Source organism: Macrobrachium nipponense, chromosome 21 (assembly GCF_015104395.2).
Source record: "Macrobrachium nipponense isolate FS-2020 chromosome 21, ASM1510439v2, whole genome shotgun sequence".
NCBI classification, from domain to species: Eukaryota; Metazoa; Arthropoda; class Malacostraca; order Decapoda; family Palaemonidae; genus Macrobrachium; species Macrobrachium nipponense.
Window position 1 is genome coordinate 65,996,395 of NC_087212.1, and position 23,445 is coordinate 66,019,839.

At 41.9% G+C, this 23,445-nt stretch overlaps 1 protein-coding gene across 1 annotated transcript in view; it reads right to left on the reverse strand.

Annotated features, from left to right (window-relative positions):
- LOC135198099 (prolow-density lipoprotein receptor-related protein 1-like) overlaps positions 1-23,445 on the reverse strand; it is an 875,913-nt gene that overhangs the window by 536,583 nt on the left and 315,885 nt on the right. Inside the window, 6 exon segments of the mRNA XM_064225548.1 lie at positions 820-1,014; positions 1,622-1,851; positions 14,928-15,131; positions 15,500-15,742; positions 16,490-16,738; positions 17,641-17,761. Coding sequence (XP_064081618.1) covers positions 820-1,014; positions 1,622-1,851; positions 14,928-15,131; positions 15,500-15,742; positions 16,490-16,738; positions 17,641-17,761 — 1,242 coding nt within the window.

Genomic DNA, 23,445 nt, shown 5'->3' on the forward strand with positions numbered 1-23,445 from the left:
ATACAACAAAAAATAACTCATGGTTGTAGCTATTATCAGTTTTGAAATATTTTCATATAAATCACAATGAATACAAAAAATTCAACCTTCGGTCAACTTTAACTCGACTGAAATGGTCGAAAACTGTAATTGTAAGCTAAAACACTTACAGTCTAGTAATATTCAATCAATTACCTTCATTTTGCAACAAACGGGAAGCCTCTAGCACATTATTTCGATTTATGGTGAATTTTTTTTTTTAAACTTGTTTTTACATCTGAGCGTTACAAATTCATGCATCATTTTGTGATATTTTCTGTGTTGCTTTGATCGTTTTACAATTTGTTATATACCAAAATCATTGCAATTTAGTGTATAATACAACAAAAACACAATTTACTCATTAGCTTTAACCGTTTTGCTCACGGCGCGATTTGTATACAATTATATATGAAATTTTTTTTTTCGCGCTGTCATATATTCCAATATTAGTATATGATAATATTTTTTTCATTTCTGATGGTTGCATACTGAACTTCAGGCAATGACAAAAAATGGAGCCAAAAATGAACTTATATTCTTGAAAACTAAGCGTGCTGTGATTTTTTGAAAAAAAACTTTTTTCTGCTTCTGTGCTATCTCCCAAACGCCGTGAGCATAAGACAGACACTTTGGTAAATAGATGCTCGACGTTTAAGGGTTAACTACCTTTCAAAGAGTGAAAAATTTGTTTGCCAATTTTCTCATTTTCAAATATCTTCCACTAATAGTTATTCTATAGGATACTTCAAATTTCTACTAACTTTCCAAAGAATAAAAACTTAAATATACTTTTCTTACCTCCCTATGATCAGAACCATCATACATTGCAGTATGGATTGAATCAGACTTTGCATCAATCCAATAAATGCGCCGTAATGCATAATCTAAGGTAAGTCCATTTGGCCAACCACTTCCACTTATGTCACTCACTATGATAACTATACGTCTACCTTCACCAGACATACTGCAAGATTCAATGCGTGATCTTCCTTCCTGAAAGAGATTATGAAACTGTATACAAAATGCATATGAAAACAATGAAACAATAAAAACCAAAAAATCAGGGCTATAATGGAAAAAAAAATATACCTTCTTAACTTCATTGGCCTGAAAACCATCAACTAGAATGCAAAACTGAAACATTGCAATTTGCTTGACATGGCAATGTTGCAAGCAATGCAAATACTGTAAGGCTAAAATCCACATACAACCCATGGAACCATGGAAGTAATTCTACAGTAACTGTAACACCCTAATCATTGTCCACTTGTCTTCCTAAGTCTATTATTGTATAATTCAATACCTTGTTCTTGGAAGAACAATACTTATAAGAAAAACTAAATAGTTTATCAGCATACTGTATAACTATCAATTAAGCTAATATTATAAATATTCACTTAATTATGTTTACTCAAAAACATGAATGTCTGAGCCCCATAAAATTTGTCATCTACTTTCAAACAGAAAACTTTAGAACCCAATCTGGGATCCATGGCATCTCTTACAAAACCATAACACATATGATAAAACATCAATTAAATACAAATATGCCTAAAAGAAATTCACGAGTCAAAAATACTAAAACAAGAAAACTTCTTACCTCCCAATCAGTCCAAAAGAGCATCCCAACTCTTGGATCTAGTGAAATTGCCCTAGGACTTTCCATCTGCGAGGCAATAAGTGTGCGCCTATATGACCCATTAAGTTTTGCTACTTCTATTTGATCTAGGTTACTTTCCACCCAGTACAGATTTTCTGCAATCCAGTCTACTGCCAGTCCTTCTGCTGTTGCTAAACCTGTCTGCACCACAACCTCTATGTTCGACAATGCTAGAAAAAAATTTTCATCGTAAAGAACAAGAAGGATTAAGTAAAACATTCTATATTTTGTGTTGAGCAAATATATAAGAAAGTAACATTCAACATGCAGCAATTTAAAAATTTTATACACTCAACAAAAGTTACTTCTCTCCACAAAACTCAAATACACTGCTTTCTGCCTTGTACTTGTTCACTGCTTTCTTCTCACTTAACTGTCTAACTTCTTTAGCTTTAATGAATTCCACTTTCAATTCTCATTTAAGAAAGAAATTTTTCAAACAAGCCCTTTGAGTCCAGCTAGGCAACCCAGCAAACTTGTTAAACTACAGTACTTAATAACAATAACAAACTAAGAGAAAAATACATTCTAAATTCATAAATGCTAATTAGGACATCTAAAATTATCCAATACCAACATTATACATCAGCAATTACGAAAACAATGTTCAAATATTATGGATAAGTCACATTCCAAAATGCATATCAGCACAAGCAGGTTCAAATCTCTCCATAGTACTTCTTTATATTCAAATCTCTTTTGAATATCTTCTCCCACAGAGATAATTAATCTAGAATAGATCTTCTGTTACCTCAAGCAAGGAGATTATGTTTTTTGGTTGTTTGTTTGTGTATATAAATTTTATACAAAACTTTTACAAAATGGTTAGCCTCCTGACACAATAAAGTGATCAGATTCTGATAGAGATAAGAATTCAACTTTTGGAAAGAAAGAACCATATGTGAGGGAGGAATGCTCTACCTAATATTTGAAATGTTACTCCTAGGTAACCAAAACCTTATTCAGTAGTACCTTGATCTCAAGCATCTTGAGATGCATGAGTTCACAGACATCTAAACTTTTCATTGGAACCTAACTGGTATACATGATTTTTTCATAGACACATGACATTTTGCAAAATTTTTGAAGTAATTTAAACTTAAATGAAAAATGTGTTATTTTTATTTTTGTACATATGATGCAATGGTAATTACAGCATGTACAGTTAGTGTACTTTTACAAGATGCGATACCCCTTCACAAAGTTACTGCACTTTTCAAAGATGATACCCCTGTAGAAAGTGTTTAATTTTTTAAGTACTAGTAATTTATAAGTTTTCATGATTTTAAGAGTAAAATCAGTATGGAAAATTTGTATTATTTATATTTTTGTGCATACTAAATATGATACAAAGGCAGTAGTATGGTTACTGTATTAGGTTCCTAAGTGTTTCTCTCTCTCTCTCTCTCTCTCTCTCTCTTCTCTCTCTCTCTCTCATAGTTAGTGGTCACATATTTTTACAACTGTATGTTTTTCCTTGTACAGTAGATACTTTAAAATGATTGCATTTTACCTTTACCCTCTATGAACATTACATACATTTTCTTTATTTTATTGAATTCTGTACCTTCGTTATGACTGTGACTTATGCAATTTACCTAGCGATGCAAAGAAAAAGTCTTTTTTTCTGTGAATGAAAAAGAAAATGGCATCCCATTAATTAGGGGAAACATTAGTACATATACATACATACCTACTGTAAATGTGATAGTGTGCCAAATACACTAACCATTACGATAATGTATGCTATTTCTATGACAACCACTGTCAAACCACAATTTCTGTTTGTAAAACAATTCAGATTGTGATAGACTTATGAGAAATCTTACGTTTTATGTAGTTTTAGTTCATTTGATTTCCAAATCTAATTCAGCCTGCCCACTGTTTGACTGGCCTTTTCAGTCTTTCATTAAATTCCAACTCAAGAGAAATGGTATGGTGTATAATTGTTCCAAAATAAATGAGAGATTTAACATCTTTTGTGCATACTCTGTTTACAAGAACATCTTTTGTGCATACTCTGTTTACAATAAATCTATTTTTGTGTTAATATTTATTCTAATCTCTCTACATATACATGATACATTCTATTAAACAAGCTTTGTAAATAGTGTCATGTTTTGCCAACTAAAACAGCAGGATCTTCTAAGTCTGTCTATTTTCTTACCTTACTCAAATCTCAGTCTGACTTTTCAATAAAAATTCCATGAGAAAGGCAAACAACTAAGGTGAAATAACATTTACTGGTAGCAATCCACTGCAAACTCGTTAACAAACCATCCACATCAACTTTACATGTATAGTTCGTTCATGGAAAATTTCAATTAACTTTATATATTTAAAAGGAATACCACAATACTGGTCTGTGGATGCAGCCAAATGCCTTCTCATAATCAACTTGTTATCAGCTACATATACAGTATTCATTTTTATGTATAATTTGAAGCTGACTTTATATAAGTATTCATTTTACTTTATTCTTCTTTAATTTTTTAATTCTATGCTGTGGAAGGTTGTTCTGCAAGTTCATGGCCTTTTGCTTATTCCTGCAAAACATCTTCTCATGAAGAAGAAGAAGAAGAAGAAGAAGAAGAAGAAGAAGAAGAAGAAGAACAACAACAACAACAACAACAACAACAACAACAACAACAACAACAACAACAACAACAAGATTTTACTGAAAATAATGGCAGTTTTCAACTAATTAATCTTATACAGTCTTTTCAATTCATCTGATAATTCGTGTTTCTGACTCTGCTAGGTTGTCAAGTAGAATTCCAATATTCATATTTGTCTTAACCCCCTTGCGCACAGGCCGAATATATAAAGGTGTAAGGTATACGACTTTTCCCCCCGGGCCGAAAAGAACAATGCATGGAAAAGTTTTTTGGTAAAATTCGGTATGTCCGAACTATAACTGATATTCGCTTCTGATTAGTGTTATTATGTCGATAAATGATTTAATTATTTCATAAAGCAATCAGAATATCTTTACGAGGCTTAGAAATAATATAAACGATGTGATGAACGTGAAATTTTAAAGAAAAATCGTAGATATTTTTTGGAAATAATAATGAAAAATATAATATTTGGGGAGTTTGTTTTATACCTAAATTGTGTAGAAATGTTTGATCTTTCACGTGGAAGCAATAATTTGGCTATAAAAGTGTTTGCTAATGAGCTGTATTGATTAAAAAATGCTAATTTTTTACGGAATGCAATTTTCAGATTTTCCAACCTACTCATATTGATGTTTTGTATCGTAGCTAAGTAAGCTAGTGGCGTGGGGTTTGTGTTTTCTTCAAGATTCACCATCTGTCGACCCAATGGCGTCAACCACGTTTCTATGATTGATGCGATTTTTTTCGTGAATTTTTCCCGAAAATAACTTACATATGACGCGCCCAGTGTGTCATCTGTGCACTTACAGAAAAAACTTTATTGAAGCTCTACTTATCATCAGATCACAAGAGGGTTAATTAGGATATTTGTCAGAAATATTTTATTATATATTTTTCTTAAATCTTGATATTTGATAAAATATTTTTGACAAATATCCTAATTAGGACAAATATAAATATTGGAATTATACTTAACAACCTAGCTTAGTCAGAAAAATGAATTATCAGAAGATTTGAGAAGACCCTGTACAAGATTAATTCGTTGAAAACTGCCATTATTTTCAACAAAACATGTATCAAAGAAGATCTTCCTGAATAATAATATTATACTACTAATAATAATGTCTTGTTAAAGGTTATTGCTGCTTCAGAGGCATTGACTTTGTAAAGATTCTTCTCTATTCTTCTGATGGCGGCTTTTTCATTGTTACTATGAATGGTGAGTGACATACCTATGTTAATCATTGTAAAAGCAGGGATAAAGTCAGTATAGTCTTTAAATATTTTATTTCACAAAAGTAAGTGAAATGTGATGTATGAACCCCTTAGAGTTAGTCATCTAAAATATATGTCAAAAAATGTGCACACCCAGAGAAGACTGAAAAGATCAAAGAAAGGGGGCCAAATTAAACTGGCTTTAAAGGGATAGAGAGTAATCACGTCCTCTCTTAAAGGCGGTAAGAAAATAACTGATGCATTCATGAGATGCCCAAGGCATTGTGGGAGCTTCCACATACCCCGTGAGCAAGCATAGATGCCAATAGTTCCTTGATCACACAGGTTTTTTATTATTTTACCGGATTTTCAGTTGGCACTAGAAGATTATCCTAATGTTAAGACCGATGGTTTGTTTCGTATATGAACAATTGATATTTTGAACAGTACCATAAATATTCTGCCGGGATGCTTTGCCTGGCTCTTCAAAGCATCCTCTCAAGCAGAGGGGGTGAGGGACTGTGGCTGGTGTGGCCGACAGCTGTGTAACGTCACACAGCTGTTGGCCAATAAAAATTCAGCCTGCGGTGACATCATGCAACTTTGAGACACTACACAGCTGTTGGCCAATCAAAATTCGGCCCACAGTGATATCATGCAACCTTATGACACCACACAGCTGTTAGCCAATCAAAATTCGGCCCATGGTGACATCATGCAACCTTGTGACACCACACAGCTTTCAAAATTCGGCCCTCGGTGACGTCATGCAACCCCGAAGATCAACCAGGCTACAGCAGAGCAGATATTAAGTCTAGAGACTGGCTTCAAGCCAGTTCCAACAGCCAATAGGCAACCAGCTCTGTGCGCTCAGCCAACCAAAATTCAGTGATCAGAAGAACCCCAGCTTAAACCGATATAAAAGACAGAACTCCACACCAGCCACAGTTCCTCAACCCCCTCTGTCTAAGAGGATGCCTGGAAGAGCCAGGTGAAATGTCACTGCAGAATATTTAAGATATTCAAAATATCAATTTTTCACATACATACATATAATGTAGTCTAATCGACTAACTCTATGGGGTTCTCACTTCACATTTCATTTACTTTTGTGAACTAAAATATTTTCTGGGCCTAACCTGTGTCACTCCGTGAAATGTTCCTATAGCACTCATTTCTAAGGTATAAATATTGCTAAATATACAATAGAAAAAGCTACATGGATTATACCAGGATAGACCTGGTTCGCTCACCCCTGTATAGGGTGTCGGTATAAAACTGGGGCGAGTGAAACCACTACCAGAGGTCCCCTGCCATTTAGTCTCTTCCTTTGTCAATTTCCCCCTTCTAAAGAGGAGCTGTACCAAAGCCATCTACTGCCCGCTACTGCTACAACTAGCGCCTCGATCGTCATTCCTTTTAATAGCACTAGTGTGTAGACACATGTTTTTTGGAAGTCTCTTATTTTGGACTTAATTCAGATGTCTGAGCGTCAAAAATCTTCTGTATCTAAGTTGAGTACTGCAATTATCAATTTGTTATTGTAAGGGTAGCAATTTTATTCATAAGTAACTTTTATTCTTGACGACTTTCAATTAGTCATCCATACTAACTGTAGTTGCGTTGCTATTGATTTTAGCATTTACTCAAGAGTTTACGAGTTTATTATAGATATTCTGACGTTTTATGATATGTATCCTGGCGTGAGGGTTATACTAGCCTACTCGTCCAGACCTGATTGGTTTGGGAAGTAGGCTAGGCTGGAATTCCTTTATCCTACCCGTATAGGCTGCTCCCCTCCGATTCGTTGGATGGGGACCTTAGCTTAATCCCTTTTCCCTTGGTCTTCTATGAGGAGGATACCTCCTTCACCTGACCATGCCGAATATTCATTGATGGAGGGCTGTATGGCCCTCATGGGCCTTCGTTTCTGTCCCTTGAGTCACCCTGGCCTACCGGTCCAGATCGTGATTGAATTTACATTTTTGGAAGGCTAGACTAGCTGCTCAGAGCCTCCCTGGCCGACCTGACCAGATCGTTCCGATTATGCGAAGGTTAGGCTAGCCGCTCATTAGAACAGTATACGCACCTATCCCCCTCCTTCCCCTCATTCTCTTTTATCCCCTCTCACGCCAGGGCTATTATATTGTGTTAATTATCATATGGTATATCGTATTGTTGTATTGTACTCAGTGGACAGTCGGCCTATAGGCTGGCTGTCCCTGTGATCAGTTGGATCCACATCTTACCGGGAGGTGTCCCACCTGGCCTGTTGGAGTGACCAACTGATCGCGAGTGAGCCACCCCTCTAGACGACCTCCCTCCCCCCATCCCACCTTGGTGGGATGTCACAGCTCGCCAGTCGCTACCTCAGGTAACCATCCAAGCCCCATCCCCTCTAGTGGGGGGAGGGTAGGGGGTACAGTCGGAGGAGTGGTACTCCTCACCTTACGTAGGGGGGGTGGTACGGGGGTGCCCACCCAGACGAGCCCTCGTAGACCACCCGGCTCGTCAGGACGGTATACACCACGTACTACCTCATCTCGCCATTCCTATCCCCAGTCCCCTATCCAGCATCTATCCTTCCGGCCCGGCGGGTCCGGGATCCGGCTAGAGCTCGTTCGGTTATGCATATAACAAGCACGATGCCTCATATGATCAGATTCAGGCCTAGGTTTTACCTATTTTCCCTGTTTCGATCCCTTAGCCGGACCCGGGGATAGAGAGAGATAGTATTGAATGGGAACTGGGCCTGGAACGAGCGTAGAATACAGTGGCCCCGGCACAGTAATTTATTTCGTTTTAAGTTATGTTATATGCTTTAGGTTTGTTCACTACGCCGGGCATTTCTACCCCGGCGGGTATCCTAGGACCAAAAGTACTTTGATTTCCCTTCCCTAGCTTCTCCCCCGTTTTACCATTGTACCCCTGTGCCCCACTCCGGTGGAGGCAGACATGAGCTAAGAGAGGCGATCCTAGTTTACTAAGAAAGCCTCTCCGGTGCCGACAGATTAAGGCCAGGTTTAACCTTTCCCTGTTCTGTTGGTACCAAGCCTAAATTTTATATAAAAGACTATGAGGAGAATGCATAACGGGGCCGGAAAGCTGGCGGGAGAGGATGAATATGAATGCCTTTTATATGCATGCCGCCGGAATTTATTACGGCGACTATAAAGTAGGAAGGCATCTCCGGCAGGTCTATATATTACGATAATCTTGTATCAATTATAACTTGGTGCATGCTCCGCCGGATACATCTCCGGCGGGTCCATATAATGATACTCATGTATCATTTTAACTTACAGTTAGTATGCTGTCAGGAGACAGCATGTACTGCAATCCTGCAGCAGCCATGCGGACATGAAGTGTGCCGCACTCATGCAGGTTGTGCAGTCCAAGTGGACGACTTGTTGGTCTCGCACCCAGATGGGTGCGAAGTCTGCTACAATTTGGTGTTAGACCTCACTACCCAGACGAACCCCCAAGCCGTCAAGGACTCGGCCCTCTCCACCCTCAAGATCTGGGTGGGAGGATTTGGCTGCAACGTCAAGGCCAAACAGCCCTACCTGCTGGCTGAGGAAATGTGCTCCCTCATCTACCCCAATGCGAAGATGTCGGCAGCGGTAGCAGCGGACTTGGCAGCCCCGATCATCACCAAGATCCGCGAGGAAACACAGGCCGGGCTGGCAGAAGACCTGGAGGATTTAGGGGATGAAGTCGTCGGAGAGGTTGCAGCGATCAATCTGGACTGCGAGCCAATGATAATTGACAGTTGCTACACGGGCTAAAGTTCTGTCCTTTAGCTCGTCTCATTCCTCTTCTTCATTTCAGGGGTTTACCAAGAGACCTACGATTTCTAGGGACAAGTCGGGGTCGGTAATTCCTAAAGTAAGGCTAAACTAGACGCCCATAGGTCTATTACCAAGTCCCTCCCTAAGCCTTCCAAACCGAAGCCCCTTAGGGAAAGCCGTTCTGGTCCGTCATCAGCCCCCAACTGATGACCGACACGACAAAAGCTGCCACAACTAGGCAGGGATCGAGGGCAAAAGCGTCTAAACCCAGATCCCAGGACCCTGGATTTGACTCAACAGCCTTTTTCCAGCATGCTGATGCAAGAGATGGGGAACTTGGTTCAATCCAAGTTCCAAGAGATCTCAGCTCAGCTGGTCTCGAGCCTGGAGACATCAGATCAGTCTATTCAGTCTTTGGCAGAAAGATTGAAGAACCAAGAGACCTTGATGCAGGAAGTCCTTCAGTCCGGACAACCACAGCAACCCCGGGCAGTACCGGACGCTTCTAAAATGGCCATCATTCAAGAACAATAACCCTTGGAGGTTAGCAGCACATGCCCCCTTCTCAGAGGGCATGCTGACGATCGAGGAGTGCGGGACCCAGCCAGTAGAAGATTTCGAGTTCTTCCCGCCAGGTCTCCAATTTCCCTTTTCAGGTTATGCGCGCCTTACGGAGGAGGCACTGATCAGGGAAGACTAAGTACCTAAAGAAACGGTCATCTTCCCCAGAGACCAAGCTCAATCAGCCTGGGTTCGAACCCTAACTGATTGGGAGTGCACTAACACGAAGCTGACACTCCACAAAAGTCCCTTCACGACGTTCGTAGTGCCAGATGACACTCCCATTCCGTGTACCTCTAAGGTGGTAGAGCATACACTTCAGGCAGCAGCAGAGGACAAACCCATGCCTCAGATCAGAGAGACGGATTTACCATCCGTGCTCTTCCCGGGAGGTATGGAGTGCTGGGTAGATGCCCCGGCAACATTCTCGGTAGGCAAATTGAGCAAAGATTGTGCTACGACGCTCTTTAGCGAGCGCATACCCAGACTCCCAAAGGCACTGGTAAAGGCGGAGTATATAGCCAGATGTCGCTTGTGTAGGTCTATCAATTCCGCCACTGTAGCGGAAATGACGACCCTGGTCTACACGGACGAACCATTGTTCAAGATCCTGACGAAGTCATTGCTTCACACCTTACAGTGTGACGTGTATGACTTCGCAGTAGCCAGGACGAACTGCAGGAAGCATATCTTGGCCAATGCTTCCATTTGCCATGAACCAAATATGCTCATCAAGCTTCGATCTGGGCTGCGAACCTGTTCCCCGAGACCGTAGTGAACGAAGTTCTGGGTGAAGCAGCTAGGGTCAACCAGAGCTTGCGAATTCGCTGGGGCCTGATCCCCAAGAGGAGATTTGAATCCTCTGGAGCACCGCCCAGGGGTAAGAAGAGAGCAAGGAGATTTCAGTCCTTCCAGACTACCCAACCTCAAACAATGGCCCAGGCTGTTCCAGTAGGCCAGCTGAACCAACCATCCACCTCAAAGGCTCAGCCTCAACAACAGTTCGTGCTGCTGCAAAGCCAACCCTCTCAGCAGCCCCAAAGCTCGGCCACTTTTACCTCTTCCCTGGCCTTTAATGCCTCCTATGAGAACCAGGAGGTATTTCACGGGTACAACAGGTTCACAAGAGGTAGTCAAGCCAGAGGAACTTTCCGCAGAGCTGGCGGAAGAGCATCCGGCAGAGGAGGCTGGGGTAGCCGACCCTCGGTGAACCAGTGAGACTCCTCAGGTAGGAATAAGGCTGGACTTATTCAAGAACCGCTGGAAATTCTGCACTCGGGCGCACAACATGATAGCAAAAGGACTGGGATGGAGTTGGGAGAAAGGGCCTCCTCCATCAACCAGTTTTTATCAACATCCTACAGCGGACCTAATAAAGTACACTCAAGACCTTCTTCAAAAAAGAAGGTAATTACAAAGAGCAAATACTTAAAGTTTCAAGGACGCTTGTTCAGCGTTCCAAGAAGACTCAAACAATCAAGAATAATATTAGACTTATCTCATCTGAACTCATACATTCAATGCGACAAGTTCCATATGCTAACCGTTACTTCCCTGTGGGGCCGTCACCAACCCTATAGATCATACAGATGCTTACTATCATGTTCCGGTAGCAAAACACTTCCGCCCCTTCCTAGGCTTCACGCTAGGCAAACAGGCTTACGCCTTCGATGTAATGCCGTTCGGGCTCAATATTTACAAAGATAGCAGAAACAGTAGTACAAGAACAGAGAGCTCAAGGGATAATGCTAATAGCCTACCTAGACGACTGGCTCATCTGGGCCTCAAACGACAAAGAATGTCTCAGAGCAACCCACAAAGTGATGAGATTTCTGGAATACCTAGGATTCCAGATAAACCGCAAAAAATCCCGACTCACTCTGGCACCACGGTTTCAGTGGTTGGGAATATAATGGGATCTCAAATCACACAACTTTCGATCCTGCCGGAAAAACATAGGGAAATAGCAAAGGCTACAAGGCACTTCCTCAAAGGCAGACAAACATCCCGAGGGGAACCAAGAAAGAATCTTAGGTTCACTCCAATTCGCCTCAGTAACAGATGTTCTACTAAAAGCCAAACTGAAGGTCATAAACCGGGTTTGGCGGGCCAGAGCAAACAGGAAATTGCGAGACAAAATTTCCCACATCCCTCAGATACCATGGAAGAGACTCTGTCCATGGAGAGAAGTCAAGAACCTGGCAAAATCAATACCATTACAGTTCCCTCCACCAAGTTTAGTGGTCCACACAGACGCCTCACTAAGCCGTTGGGGGGATACTCCCAATACGAAAAGGTTCAAGGCGCTTGGCCACTAACATCCCACCAGCTTCATGTCAATGTTTTAGAAGCCATGGCAGTATTTCTAACCCTAAGGGAACTCTCTCCGGCGAGGAGGATCCATATCAGGTTAGTATTAGACAGTGCAGTAATAGTCCACTGCATAAACAGAGGAGGTTCCAAATCAAGCCACATAAATCATGTCATGATAGCAATCTTTTCGTTGGCAGCAAAGAACCATTGGCATCTGTCAACAACTCACCTGGCAGGAGTAAGGAACGTAGTACTACGACAGATGCACTGTCAAGGACAACTCCACTAGAGTCGGAATGGTCCTTAGACGACGTGTCATTCAAATGGATCAGTCAGCAAAGCCCTGGTCTCCAAGTAGACTTATTTGCCATAGAATCCCACCACAAGTTACAGTGCTATGTGGCTCCTAATCTGGACCCCATGGCCCAGGCCACAGATGCCATGTCCATAGATTGGAACATTGGCAGAGGATTTACCTATTTCCTCCAATAAATCTACTAATGAAAGTCCTGGACAAACTCAGATCCTTCAAAGGACGGATTGCACTTGTAGCTCCCAACTGGCCCAAGAGCAATTGGTACCCGTTACTAGGGGAATTGGGACTCCCCCCCCCCAACAGATCCCCAACCTGAGGCTAACACAATCAGTACAAACGAGGACTGTGTGCGCTTCCTCAATGATTCAGAATGCCTTAACTTTATGGACTTCATGAAATTTGCGGCGCAGAAAGATGACAACATGGATCCTATTAACACCTTGTTTCTAGAATCAGACAAACGTGAATCTACGCTTAGGCAGTACGATTCTGCGGTAAGAAGCTAGCCTCTTTCCTGAAAGACTCATAAGTAAGACGATGAATACGAATCTGGCTGTTACTTCTTTAGGACCCTGTTTGAGAAGGGCCTAGTAGCTAATACTATTACCACAACTAAATCTGCCTTAAGGAAATTATTCCAGTTTGGTTTTAACATTAATTTAACAGATTTATAATTTTCATCGATTCCGAGAGCATTGTGCTAGATTAAGACCAGCAGACAGACCTCATACAGTCTCCTGGTTTCTAAATGACGTACTTAAACTAGCTACAGACACTGACAATGAATCGTGTCCTTATACAACCCTCCTTAAGTAGACTTTATTCCTTGTAAGCCTAGCTTCAGGAGCCAGAATATCAGAATTGTTGGCTCTTTCTAGAGATACAAATCATATTAACTTTCTTCCATCCGGAGAAGTTCTATGATTATCAGATCGGAATTCTTAGCTAAAAACAAAGATCCTCAGGGCAGGTGGTCCCCCTGGAAGATTGTCCCACTTCCACAAGATCTATCCCTTTGCCCAGTCAAAACATTGAGATCATTTTTAGACAGAACTTCCAATAAAATTTCAGGTCCTTTATTCATTAGAGAGAATGGTTGAACAATCTCACTAAAAGCAGTTAGACAACAAATTCTGTATTTTATCAAACAGGCTAACCCGGAATCAGTCCCGCATGTACATGATGTCCGAGCAGTAGCTACCTCAATTTATCACTTCCACCACATGAACTTTGAGGACCTTACAAAGTATACGGGATGGAAGTCACCGAAAGTATTTAAATGCCACTACCGTAAATCTTTAGAGGCCCTTAAATATTCAGCAGTGGCAGCAGGGAACATTGTTTCCCGACACAGCCTAGTCATGTTGAAATACCTAGTCGTAATAGGTCTGCCCTTCTTTTAGCTCTTTCTCTCCTACCTGCCTCGCTTATAGCCCCTAGCCTTCACCTCAGTAGTTTCACTTGGATTGCACAATTGAACCATTCTTGTACTGTATATATTTAACTATTATTCATATATGTAAAATATCTTATATTACTTGATGTAGTAATATCTTATATTACGTGGTGTAGTAATCACCCTGGTCTTACCAGAACTTGGTTGTGGTATTTATATATGCTTCATAGAGTAAGGACCTAGACTTAAGATATTTGTTAAAACTTTACTTTAGATTTAAGGGAACTTGATTAAAACAGGGTAGAATTACTTAAACAGTTTAATTTCTCCCTTCCGGTAGCCTTGTGGATATTATATCCAAGCTTGTGGCACTGATTCTCTGTTACTATTTCACGGAGCGGCACAGGTTAGGCCCAGAAAAGGGATTTTGACAAACGAAAAATCTATTTCTGGACAGTGACCTGTGTCGCCCAGTGAACCCACCCCTGCTTTCCTCACCCTGTAGGCCCAAGCTTGGGTGCTATTTTCAGGAATGACGATCGAGGCGCTAGTTGTAGCAGTAGCGGGCAGTAGATGGCTTTGGTACAGCTCCTCTTTAGAAGGGGGAAATTGACAAAGGAAGAGACTAAATGACAGGGGACCTCTGGTAGTGGTTTCACTCGCCCCAGTTTTATACCGACACCCTATACAGGGGTGAGCGAACCAGGTTTATCCTGGTATAATCCATGTAGCTTTTTTTCTTGTATATTTAGCAACATTTATACCTTAGAAATGAGTGCTATAGGAACATTTCACTGGGCGACACAGGTCACTGCCCAGAAATAGATTTTTCCTTTGTCAAAATCCCTTTATACTAACTTTATCCCTACTTTTATGATGACCAACATAGGTGTATTACTCACCAGTCTAAGTAACAACGAAAAAGAGAAGAGCTTCTACAAGATCAATGCAGCTGAATCAGTAATAACCTTTAACAAGACATGCTTAAAAGAGATCTACCCAATAATAATATAATAATAGAGAAAATTCTTACTTCCAGAAAGAAGAGTACCCTTGTATATCTTGTCATCAACTACATCTGTCCAGAAAATAATGTCTTCATCATCTGCATGATAAAAATCAAGGGCAATTGTATTCTTTAAGGATGATATAAGGGCCTTAACTCCCATTCCATTCTTCAGACTTATGCTTCGTATTTCATGGCGATTACTGAAGATTAAATATGGAGTTGCAGGATCTGAAAAAAGTAACTCCTAAGAATACTGACCATATACAAGTTAAACTGTCATACTGTATGATGTATAATGATTCAATCTTTCACAAAGTGAAAAATTCCACTGTCAAACAAAGAATCAATTACCTCTTATACATATCATTGTTTATAGCAAAATATCTATAATGCCACTATCCCTAAAGTATCAAAACTAACTATAATATTTTACAGAATAATTATTACTCTTTGTTATATAATACAGTCTTACCTACTCTGAAAGTCATAACTTTAAAGCAGTCATATGTTTACCAGGGGGTATATATACAAACGATTTAAAATTGTACAATACCCATGATCTGTAACTTTAGAACATGAGCTGCATGAATACCAACCTGTGCTTTTGCATGAAAACCCATCAGGTTCAAGACCATATCCTTTGAAACATGAACACTTATGCGACTGTCTTGTAGGTACACATTCCTGAGAACAAGTACCCCACTGTTCACATGGGTGAAGGGCTGAACACATGCGACCATCAGGGAGGAGAGTCTGCCCAATAGGACAAGTGCACACTGGACCACCAGGGCCCTGAACACACCCTTTGTCACAATCCATTAACTCACAATCAAAAGACCCTGCAAAAATACCATCAAATTTAATATACAGTGGACAATTCTCTAGAAAACAAAAGCTACAGAAAACAACCAAAGAAAATTAAAAAGAGCTTCCAGTCTTATAAATACAATAGAACTGTACATGTGAAAACAAATTAGGCCAATGAAACTGAAGATACAAAAAGATTACACAAATTAGTTTTTAAAGAGCATAGACCATAAGTAAATGCATCGTAAGATAAATTTCCAAGTATACGTATACAGTGCATTACAGAATATCTTGCACACTGATATAGAATATCTTGCACACTGATACACTTGGGACTATTATGTTATACATGAGAGTTGTTTGTGAAGACTATTTTGAATATAAAATGCAAGGCGTAAAAAGTTAGTCAAGATATCGTATCCCCTTACATACATGCAAACTCTTTATTATGCTTAAATGTATTTCATCTAATCATTTAATTTAGTTTATATTTATGTTTCTAACTATCTACGGCACTTAGGAGACGCAGGATGTGTATTATTAGCATATCAAATATTTAATAAGGTCTACAGTATAATTAGCAAATTACAGTTCATTTCTGAATTACAATCCCATGATACCTCAAGGCCAGGCAAAATCATACATCTGACAAGGCTTTGGAACCAAGGGCGTACAAAAATTGATGGTATATCAGTAGTACCGACAATTTGCGCACAGTCTGCATTTTAGTCTGCCTAAAAACATAATAAATATAATTAAAAATTGCAGTAAGTACATACCACATCGTCCACCTTCATCTGAGCTGTCTTTACAATCTTTCTTGCCATCACAGAGATTTTTTGGCTGAACACATGTGGAGCCATTATCACATAAAAAACCTGGAGCTGGGCAAAGGACAGGTGCAATTGGACAGTTTTCCTCATCTGAACCATCACTACAGTCCTCATCACCATCACATTTCCATACATCTGGAATGCACTGATGTCCTGAATCACATTTCCATTCACTATGTGAACACTCAGTGGATTCTGAAAAAGAACGAATTCAAATAATAATAAAACTAATATGCGAAATGAAGAAGACAGTGATCAACATACTTCATTTCCCTATGATGGATGTATGGTACTTAAGACCAAAGTTCAGGTTCCGGGAGTTAGAAGGGCATTCAGCATACTAGAAAATTTAGATCAAAGTCCTCTAATGCTGATGTACTACCTTCAATAAAGCATGAAGATAGGAGGAAACTAATAGTTTTGAGTGTAATGGCTGACATCATTGTTTGAATCAAGTTGGGACTGATTCTCTTAGTAACTGGCCACTCAAAAATTATAAGGGGACAAAACGCAAGAAATAACTGTCACTATTTCCACTGTTGATGCAATGTCTTAATACCATAATAACGTGTCTGACTTTCCCGGTTACATTTTCATAGTCCTGCTTACTGTAGCTATCAAACACTAAAACTTGGACTCTATCAAACATACTCAGAAATACTTAACATAATGACTAAATGTTGATGTAATCTGATCAAACTGTCTTCTCATCAAAAGTTTAAGCCTAAAATCTCACTTCTTTATAGTAAGGTAAAATACTGCCACTCAAGAGCATCCCACTGCCATTACTTTCCACCCTTTCTTTTTAGTTTCTTTTCACATAAAAAAATGTAAAAAAAAAAAAAAGTTTGTGAGGTTTAAATGAATCATTTGTATTTACATACGTACATTATTTTAAATGGGAAAAATTTATTCAGGTTGTGAACTGTGGCCTTGAACATATTAAGTTCTTGAATCGAAGTAGTATTGTATATAGCTATTCCTGTCAACTGATAGTACAAAAAAAAATTAACGGGTGGAATGTTGACATAACCCACTATATTCCAGCAATGGGATAAACTTGATATGGTAAACATTATAGAAACATTAAAACTCACCACAATCCAGCTCATCGGATTTGTCTAGACAATCATCGCTGCCATCACATTTCAATGATTTGTGGATGCAAACATGAGTCTGGGCACATAAAAATTCCTCTTCACTACAACTGGAGAGTATCTGAAAAATATTGTTTACATAAGTAGATATATAAATTCTAAAATTTTTAAAAAAACAAAATGGATATGTTCATCTAAAACCAAAAATGACAATTTTCTAAGACAATTTGTATTTTTCATAGCTACAAACCTGAGGTCTTAACAATAGGATAGGATAATTTCTAGCGCCTAGCTAGATCCGGTTAAAAAACAGATGAAAGCAAAGACTCTTGTGATATCTGGCAACACATGCGTAGCTCAGGTGAAGAGCGGTCAAGGACCACGCACCTAAACCAGTGCATCAGTCTTTCCCAACTCAGGATGTCTTAACAAACAGAGGGGCGGCTAGAGGCGGGCAGTATAATGTTAAGACCTCAGGTTTGTAGCTATGAAAAAAACAAATTGTCTTAAAAAATCTGTCATTTGTTCATACGCAAACAAACCTTCAGTCTTATCAATAGGATAGACTCATACTTGGAGGGAGGTACAAGACATCCTAGACTGGCTGGGGGCCTACCCACCAGTCCAGCTTCCAGAAGAAATGACTTTTGGAGAGGGACTGAGCCAGTTGAGAAGCTAGATAAATTGGTATCTAACCACTCAAACCCTGAGCAACGTACAATGATATATGGGAGAATCATTGTACTATAGGGAACCAAAGAGAAACTTTGACTGTCCAATAGCAAACCAATACACCAGGGTTTGTATACTCCCAACACCTCGTTGCTAAGGAGTGGAGCATATGCTACTAAATAGCAGGTAAGATGTTTGTATATTACTCGACCACACTATCAGTATGACTACCTTACTCACCTGCATCAGACCAGTCCAGCAAATGACGTGTCTATTCCTTAACCCGCCCAAAGGAAGAAGGAAAGGTACAAGAGAAAGAAAGAGACCAGCCAACTCACTCATTCTCTCATCCACACAATCACCTTAGGTAAGACACAAAAGTGCCCTGTTAAGGGCAACAATGAGTTACACAACCTGTTGGGCAGCCACCACAGGACCCAGGGAAAATGTGTCCGCAGATCTGTGGGCAACATCCTTTAAGATAGAAAGAGGTGAACGTGGACTGGCGTAACCAAGTACCAGCGCTCAGCACTCTACATACAGCCAAGTTCTTTTTGAAAGCCAGAGAGGGACTAATACCCCTAACGTCATGTGCTCTAGCCTGCACAGACGTGGTGGTGGAATCATCAAGAGTCAAGTATGCCTGTCTGATGGCTTCCCGTATCCAAAAAGAGATAGTATTCTTGGACACCTCTTTCTTTGTACGGCCTGTGCTGACAAAAAGTCTGTGGCAGCCTGGCCTAAGGTCCCGAGTCCTTTTAAGATAGCAATGCTGGGCCCGGACAGGGCACAACAAAAGCTCTTGAGCATTACCACCCACAAAGTCATTCAGTGATGGAATGGAAAACGAAGTGAACCTGTCATCGTGCACAGAGGGATTTTGGGTCTTGGCCACGAATTCCGGGACAAATTCGAAGGACACCGACCCCCAACCCCTAATGTGCTTCACCTCATAGCTTAAACCGTGAAGCTCTCCTACCCTTTTGGAAGATGCCAAGGCCAGAAAAAAAACTGTCTTGAGCGTCAGGTTCCTGTCAGATGAGCAACGCAAGGGTTCATATGGACTCTTAGTGAAGCTCTGGAGAACCAAGGAAACATCCCACGTCAGAGGCTTCAGTTCTCTAGAACTCAACTGCTCAAACCCCTTAACTAGCAGGGAAAGTTCACAGGAAGAGGAGATGTCGATACCTCTAAGATGTAACATCAAACTCAGGGCTGCCCTGTAGCCTCTAATGGCAGAAATGGACAAATGTTTCTCGTCTCTGAGGAAGGTTAAAAAGTCTGCTATTCGCTGAATAGAGGTTGAGAGTGGAGAAAAATCCCGTTTATGACACCAATCACAGTAGATCACCCATTTGCCTTGGTAAACCGCAGAGGTCGACTTTCTAAGACTGCTGGACATATGCCCAGCTGTTCTCTGAAAAAATCCTCTCGCTCGGAGGAGATACTTGATAGCCTCCAACCGTGAAGAAACAGGGATTCTACCGACTGGTGGAACCTTTCCACATGGTGCTGACACACGAGATGTCCCCAAGGGGGAATCTCCCTCGGAATCTCTGACAACAACGACACCAGATCTAGGAACCATTCCGCCTGGGGCCACAGAGGGGCTACCAAAGTCATCCTGAGACCCTGTGAGCTCATTAGCCTGTTCAGAACCTGACGGATCAAACAAAACAGAGGGAAGGCATACACCTCCAGGTTGTCCCAGGGATGTTGGACTGCATCCTCTGCCAATGCTAAAGGATCTGGAACCACTAAACAGAATGTCTCCAGCTTCCTGTTGAAGCGAGTCGCAAAAAGGTTCAGCATGGGTCTCCCCCAAATCTGGAAAAGCTTGTCTGCTACCACTTGATGAAGGGACCACTCTGTGCCTAGGATCTGATACCAGCGACTGAGTTTGTCTGCGACCACATTTCATTTGTCTGGGATATACCTGGCTGAGAGCTCTACCGAATTGCTGACTGCCCACTGGTGAACCTCAACAGTCAAGGCATGAAGTTGACATGAAACCAAGCTTCTCTGTTTGTTCACATAGACTACCACCGTGGTGTTGTCCGACATGAGAACAACAGAATAACCTTCTACTTTCTCCCGAAACTCCTTCAGACCCAGGAAGGCTGCCTTCAACTCCAAGACATTGATATGTTGCTGCTTGTCCTCCAAACTCCAAACGCCTGAGGCGATGAGGCCGCCTAGATGAGCTCCACAACCTACGAGGGAGGCGTCCGAGAATAGAAGTTAGTCTGGTGGAAGAGAATGCAGAGGGACACCCTTCAACAGATTCTGGTCGTCCAACCACCAACAAAGGTCTTCTCTCACTTCCAGAGACAGAGGAACCATTAACAGGGGTGAGTCACCTGCCGGAGACCAGAATTCTCACAGTCTCCATTGCAGAGACCGAAAATGAAGACGCCCAAGAGGAACCAGCTTCTCCAGGGAAGACAACACTCCCAGAAAAACCTGCCACTGATGAGCTGACTGATGTGATTCTGACAGGAAGTTGCGCGCCACCACCCGCAACTTCTCCAATCTCTGATCCGACGGGAAAACTTTTACCACTGTCATATTGATGACCATACTCAGGTAGAGAATCCTTTGACTAGGTACGAGGCTCGACTTTTCCTGGTTGACTAATATGCCCAGTTCCGGACAAAACTGAAGTAGACGATCCCTGTCCTGCAGCACATTTTCCCTGGAAACTGCCAAGACTAACCAATCATCAAGGTACCTCAGCAAACGGATCCCCTGAGCATGGGCCCAACTTGACACGAGAGAGAAGACCCTTGTGAACACTTGAGGGGCTGTCGTCAGCCCGAAGCACAAGACTTTGAACTTGTCCCCAAGAGAGAAGCGAAGGAACCTCCTGGACGTCGGATGAACAGGGATTTGGAAGTAAGCATCCCTTAAGTCTATCGACAGCATGAAGTCGCCTTCCCTCACGGCTGCCAACACCAAGCGAGGGGTCCCCATCTTGAACCGTGTCTTCCTGATGAAGTGATTCAAGGTAGATAAGTCGATCACAGGCCTCCATCCTCCAGACACCTTGGGCACCAAGAAGATGTGACTGTAAAACCCTGGGGACAGACACACCACTTCCTCTATCGCATCTTTGACCAGCATTTTCTGCACTTCCTCCCGAAGAGCCAAGAACTTCAGGGAATCTGGAGGATATGCCCTCCTGAGCTGCGGCTTGTCTGGTCTGACAGAGGAGGAGAGAAGTCAAATGGCAGAAGGTACCCCACCCGAAGGACATCTACCACCCACTTCTCGGCCCAAAACTCTGCCACTTGGCCCAATGGCCCACCAGGCAACCCCCCCCCCCCCCCAAACCTGTGGCGCAGGAGAGGGAGAGGTGCCTAACCTACCAACGGCCCCCTTTACCTCTGCCCCTTGAGCCCCTTCTTGGCTTAAAGGAATGAGAGCAAAAGGGGCGTTGATCCTCTGACCTAGGCTGAGTCGAACGGGAAGGCCCTGCTGAACTCGAAGTCCTCGACGGCCTACCAGGCGACGATCTCCTTGACTGCTGCTGGACAGGGGAAGGAGGAGGAGCTGGACGTCTCTGAGAACGAGACTCCAACTTAGATACGGCCTGGTGCACCAGTCTGCCTTTGGTGTCAGCCCAACGCCGGTCTATCGCATTCTCGAGCTCTGTCCGAGGAAACAAATATTGGGACTCCAACAGATCTCTGTTCCTCAATGCCAGCAAGGACTCTGTGTCAAGTGATCTCTCCATCCTAGACAAAGCCGTGTCTCTTTTAATCAGAAGGTTAGCCCATAAATTAGCACTGAGGTGAGCCACATATGAAAATGCCTTACCCCCGGACTGCAACAGACTGGCAAGTGAGGATGCACTCACTAACCCTTCTGGGGACCTGTCAGAAGCTATCTTGGCAATAACCACAGACCAGAAGTCCAGCCAAGAAACCGTCTGCAACATGGAGGCCACTGTAGATTCCAATACTGAGGCATCTTGCAGAGACAAGGACGGAGCCACCGACCTCACCTGCTCCAAAGTCAACCCCGGCTTCAGGCGAATGAGGTCTGGGTTAAGATGGGGCGACATAAAAAATGCAGAGCTCGTAGCATAGTACTTCCCATGTCTCATGAGAGGCGGGGGTAGTAGCTTGGTAGAGCCCCTAGAGCGAAGTGAACTGTCCCGGTCCGAAACAGAGGCCTTAACCTTCAGCAAGACCGACTGAACGTGCCCCGACAAAGGAAGCTGAAGAGATGATTTGGGATCCTGAGTAGCTCCCACTAAGGCTTCCAAGCAAGAAGGAGTGTAAAACGACCAAGCCTGAGTCCTACTTTCCAAATTGTTAAACCCATGAAGGAGATCTGTAGTTTACTTGTGAACGAAGGTTCTGGAGTGGGAGGTGAGACCTTCCGGACTCACCAGTGGTAGCTTACACACTCCCCCTGAAACCCCCCCAAGAGGCGGCGCGAGCGCTAAACCACGCCCCCTTGGGCGGTGCTATCAGAGACGAGCGGGTTGACTCGGCAAAAGTAGTCACATTTTTGAAGTTGTTAAAGCACAAAAACTAACACAGAAGTGGTTGAGCTTACCTTAGGCTGTTCAAGTTATGAAGAAATTACTGTGAAGGTGCAAATTTGTTGAACACAAAGGTCTTTTTACTAGTAAGGTCAATCTTCTTGTGCTGTTTCGGTTGAAAGAAATAAATGAATGAAAGATTGCAGTTAGTTTGTTTTCTCTGGAATAATAGTGATTGTATGTATGTATTCTTGTATATATAACCTACTCTGTTGGATTATGAAGTTTGTTAGAATATCCTCTCCTAGTTACATGGTCCTCCTCGGCTCCCGGGGGGAGGGTTGGAGGGTTGGAGACCCAGACCTTGAGTCCGGAAGGTCTCACCTCCCACTCCAGAACCTTCGTTCACAAGTAAACTTACAGTTCTGGAGAGGGAGCTTCAACCTTCCGGAACTCACCAGTGGTAGCTAGGCCGATGCTTCAGGGGCTTGAAGATGAAGTCCAGCGACCACAGCATCGAAAGCACCCTGTAAGCCGAGGAGAGCATAGTAAGAGCTGAAGACAGAGTCGCTTCTCCAATTCATTCTGGACATGATTTCTTGTAAAGATATACCATTGTATAGCAGCTTGATGAAGCTTGA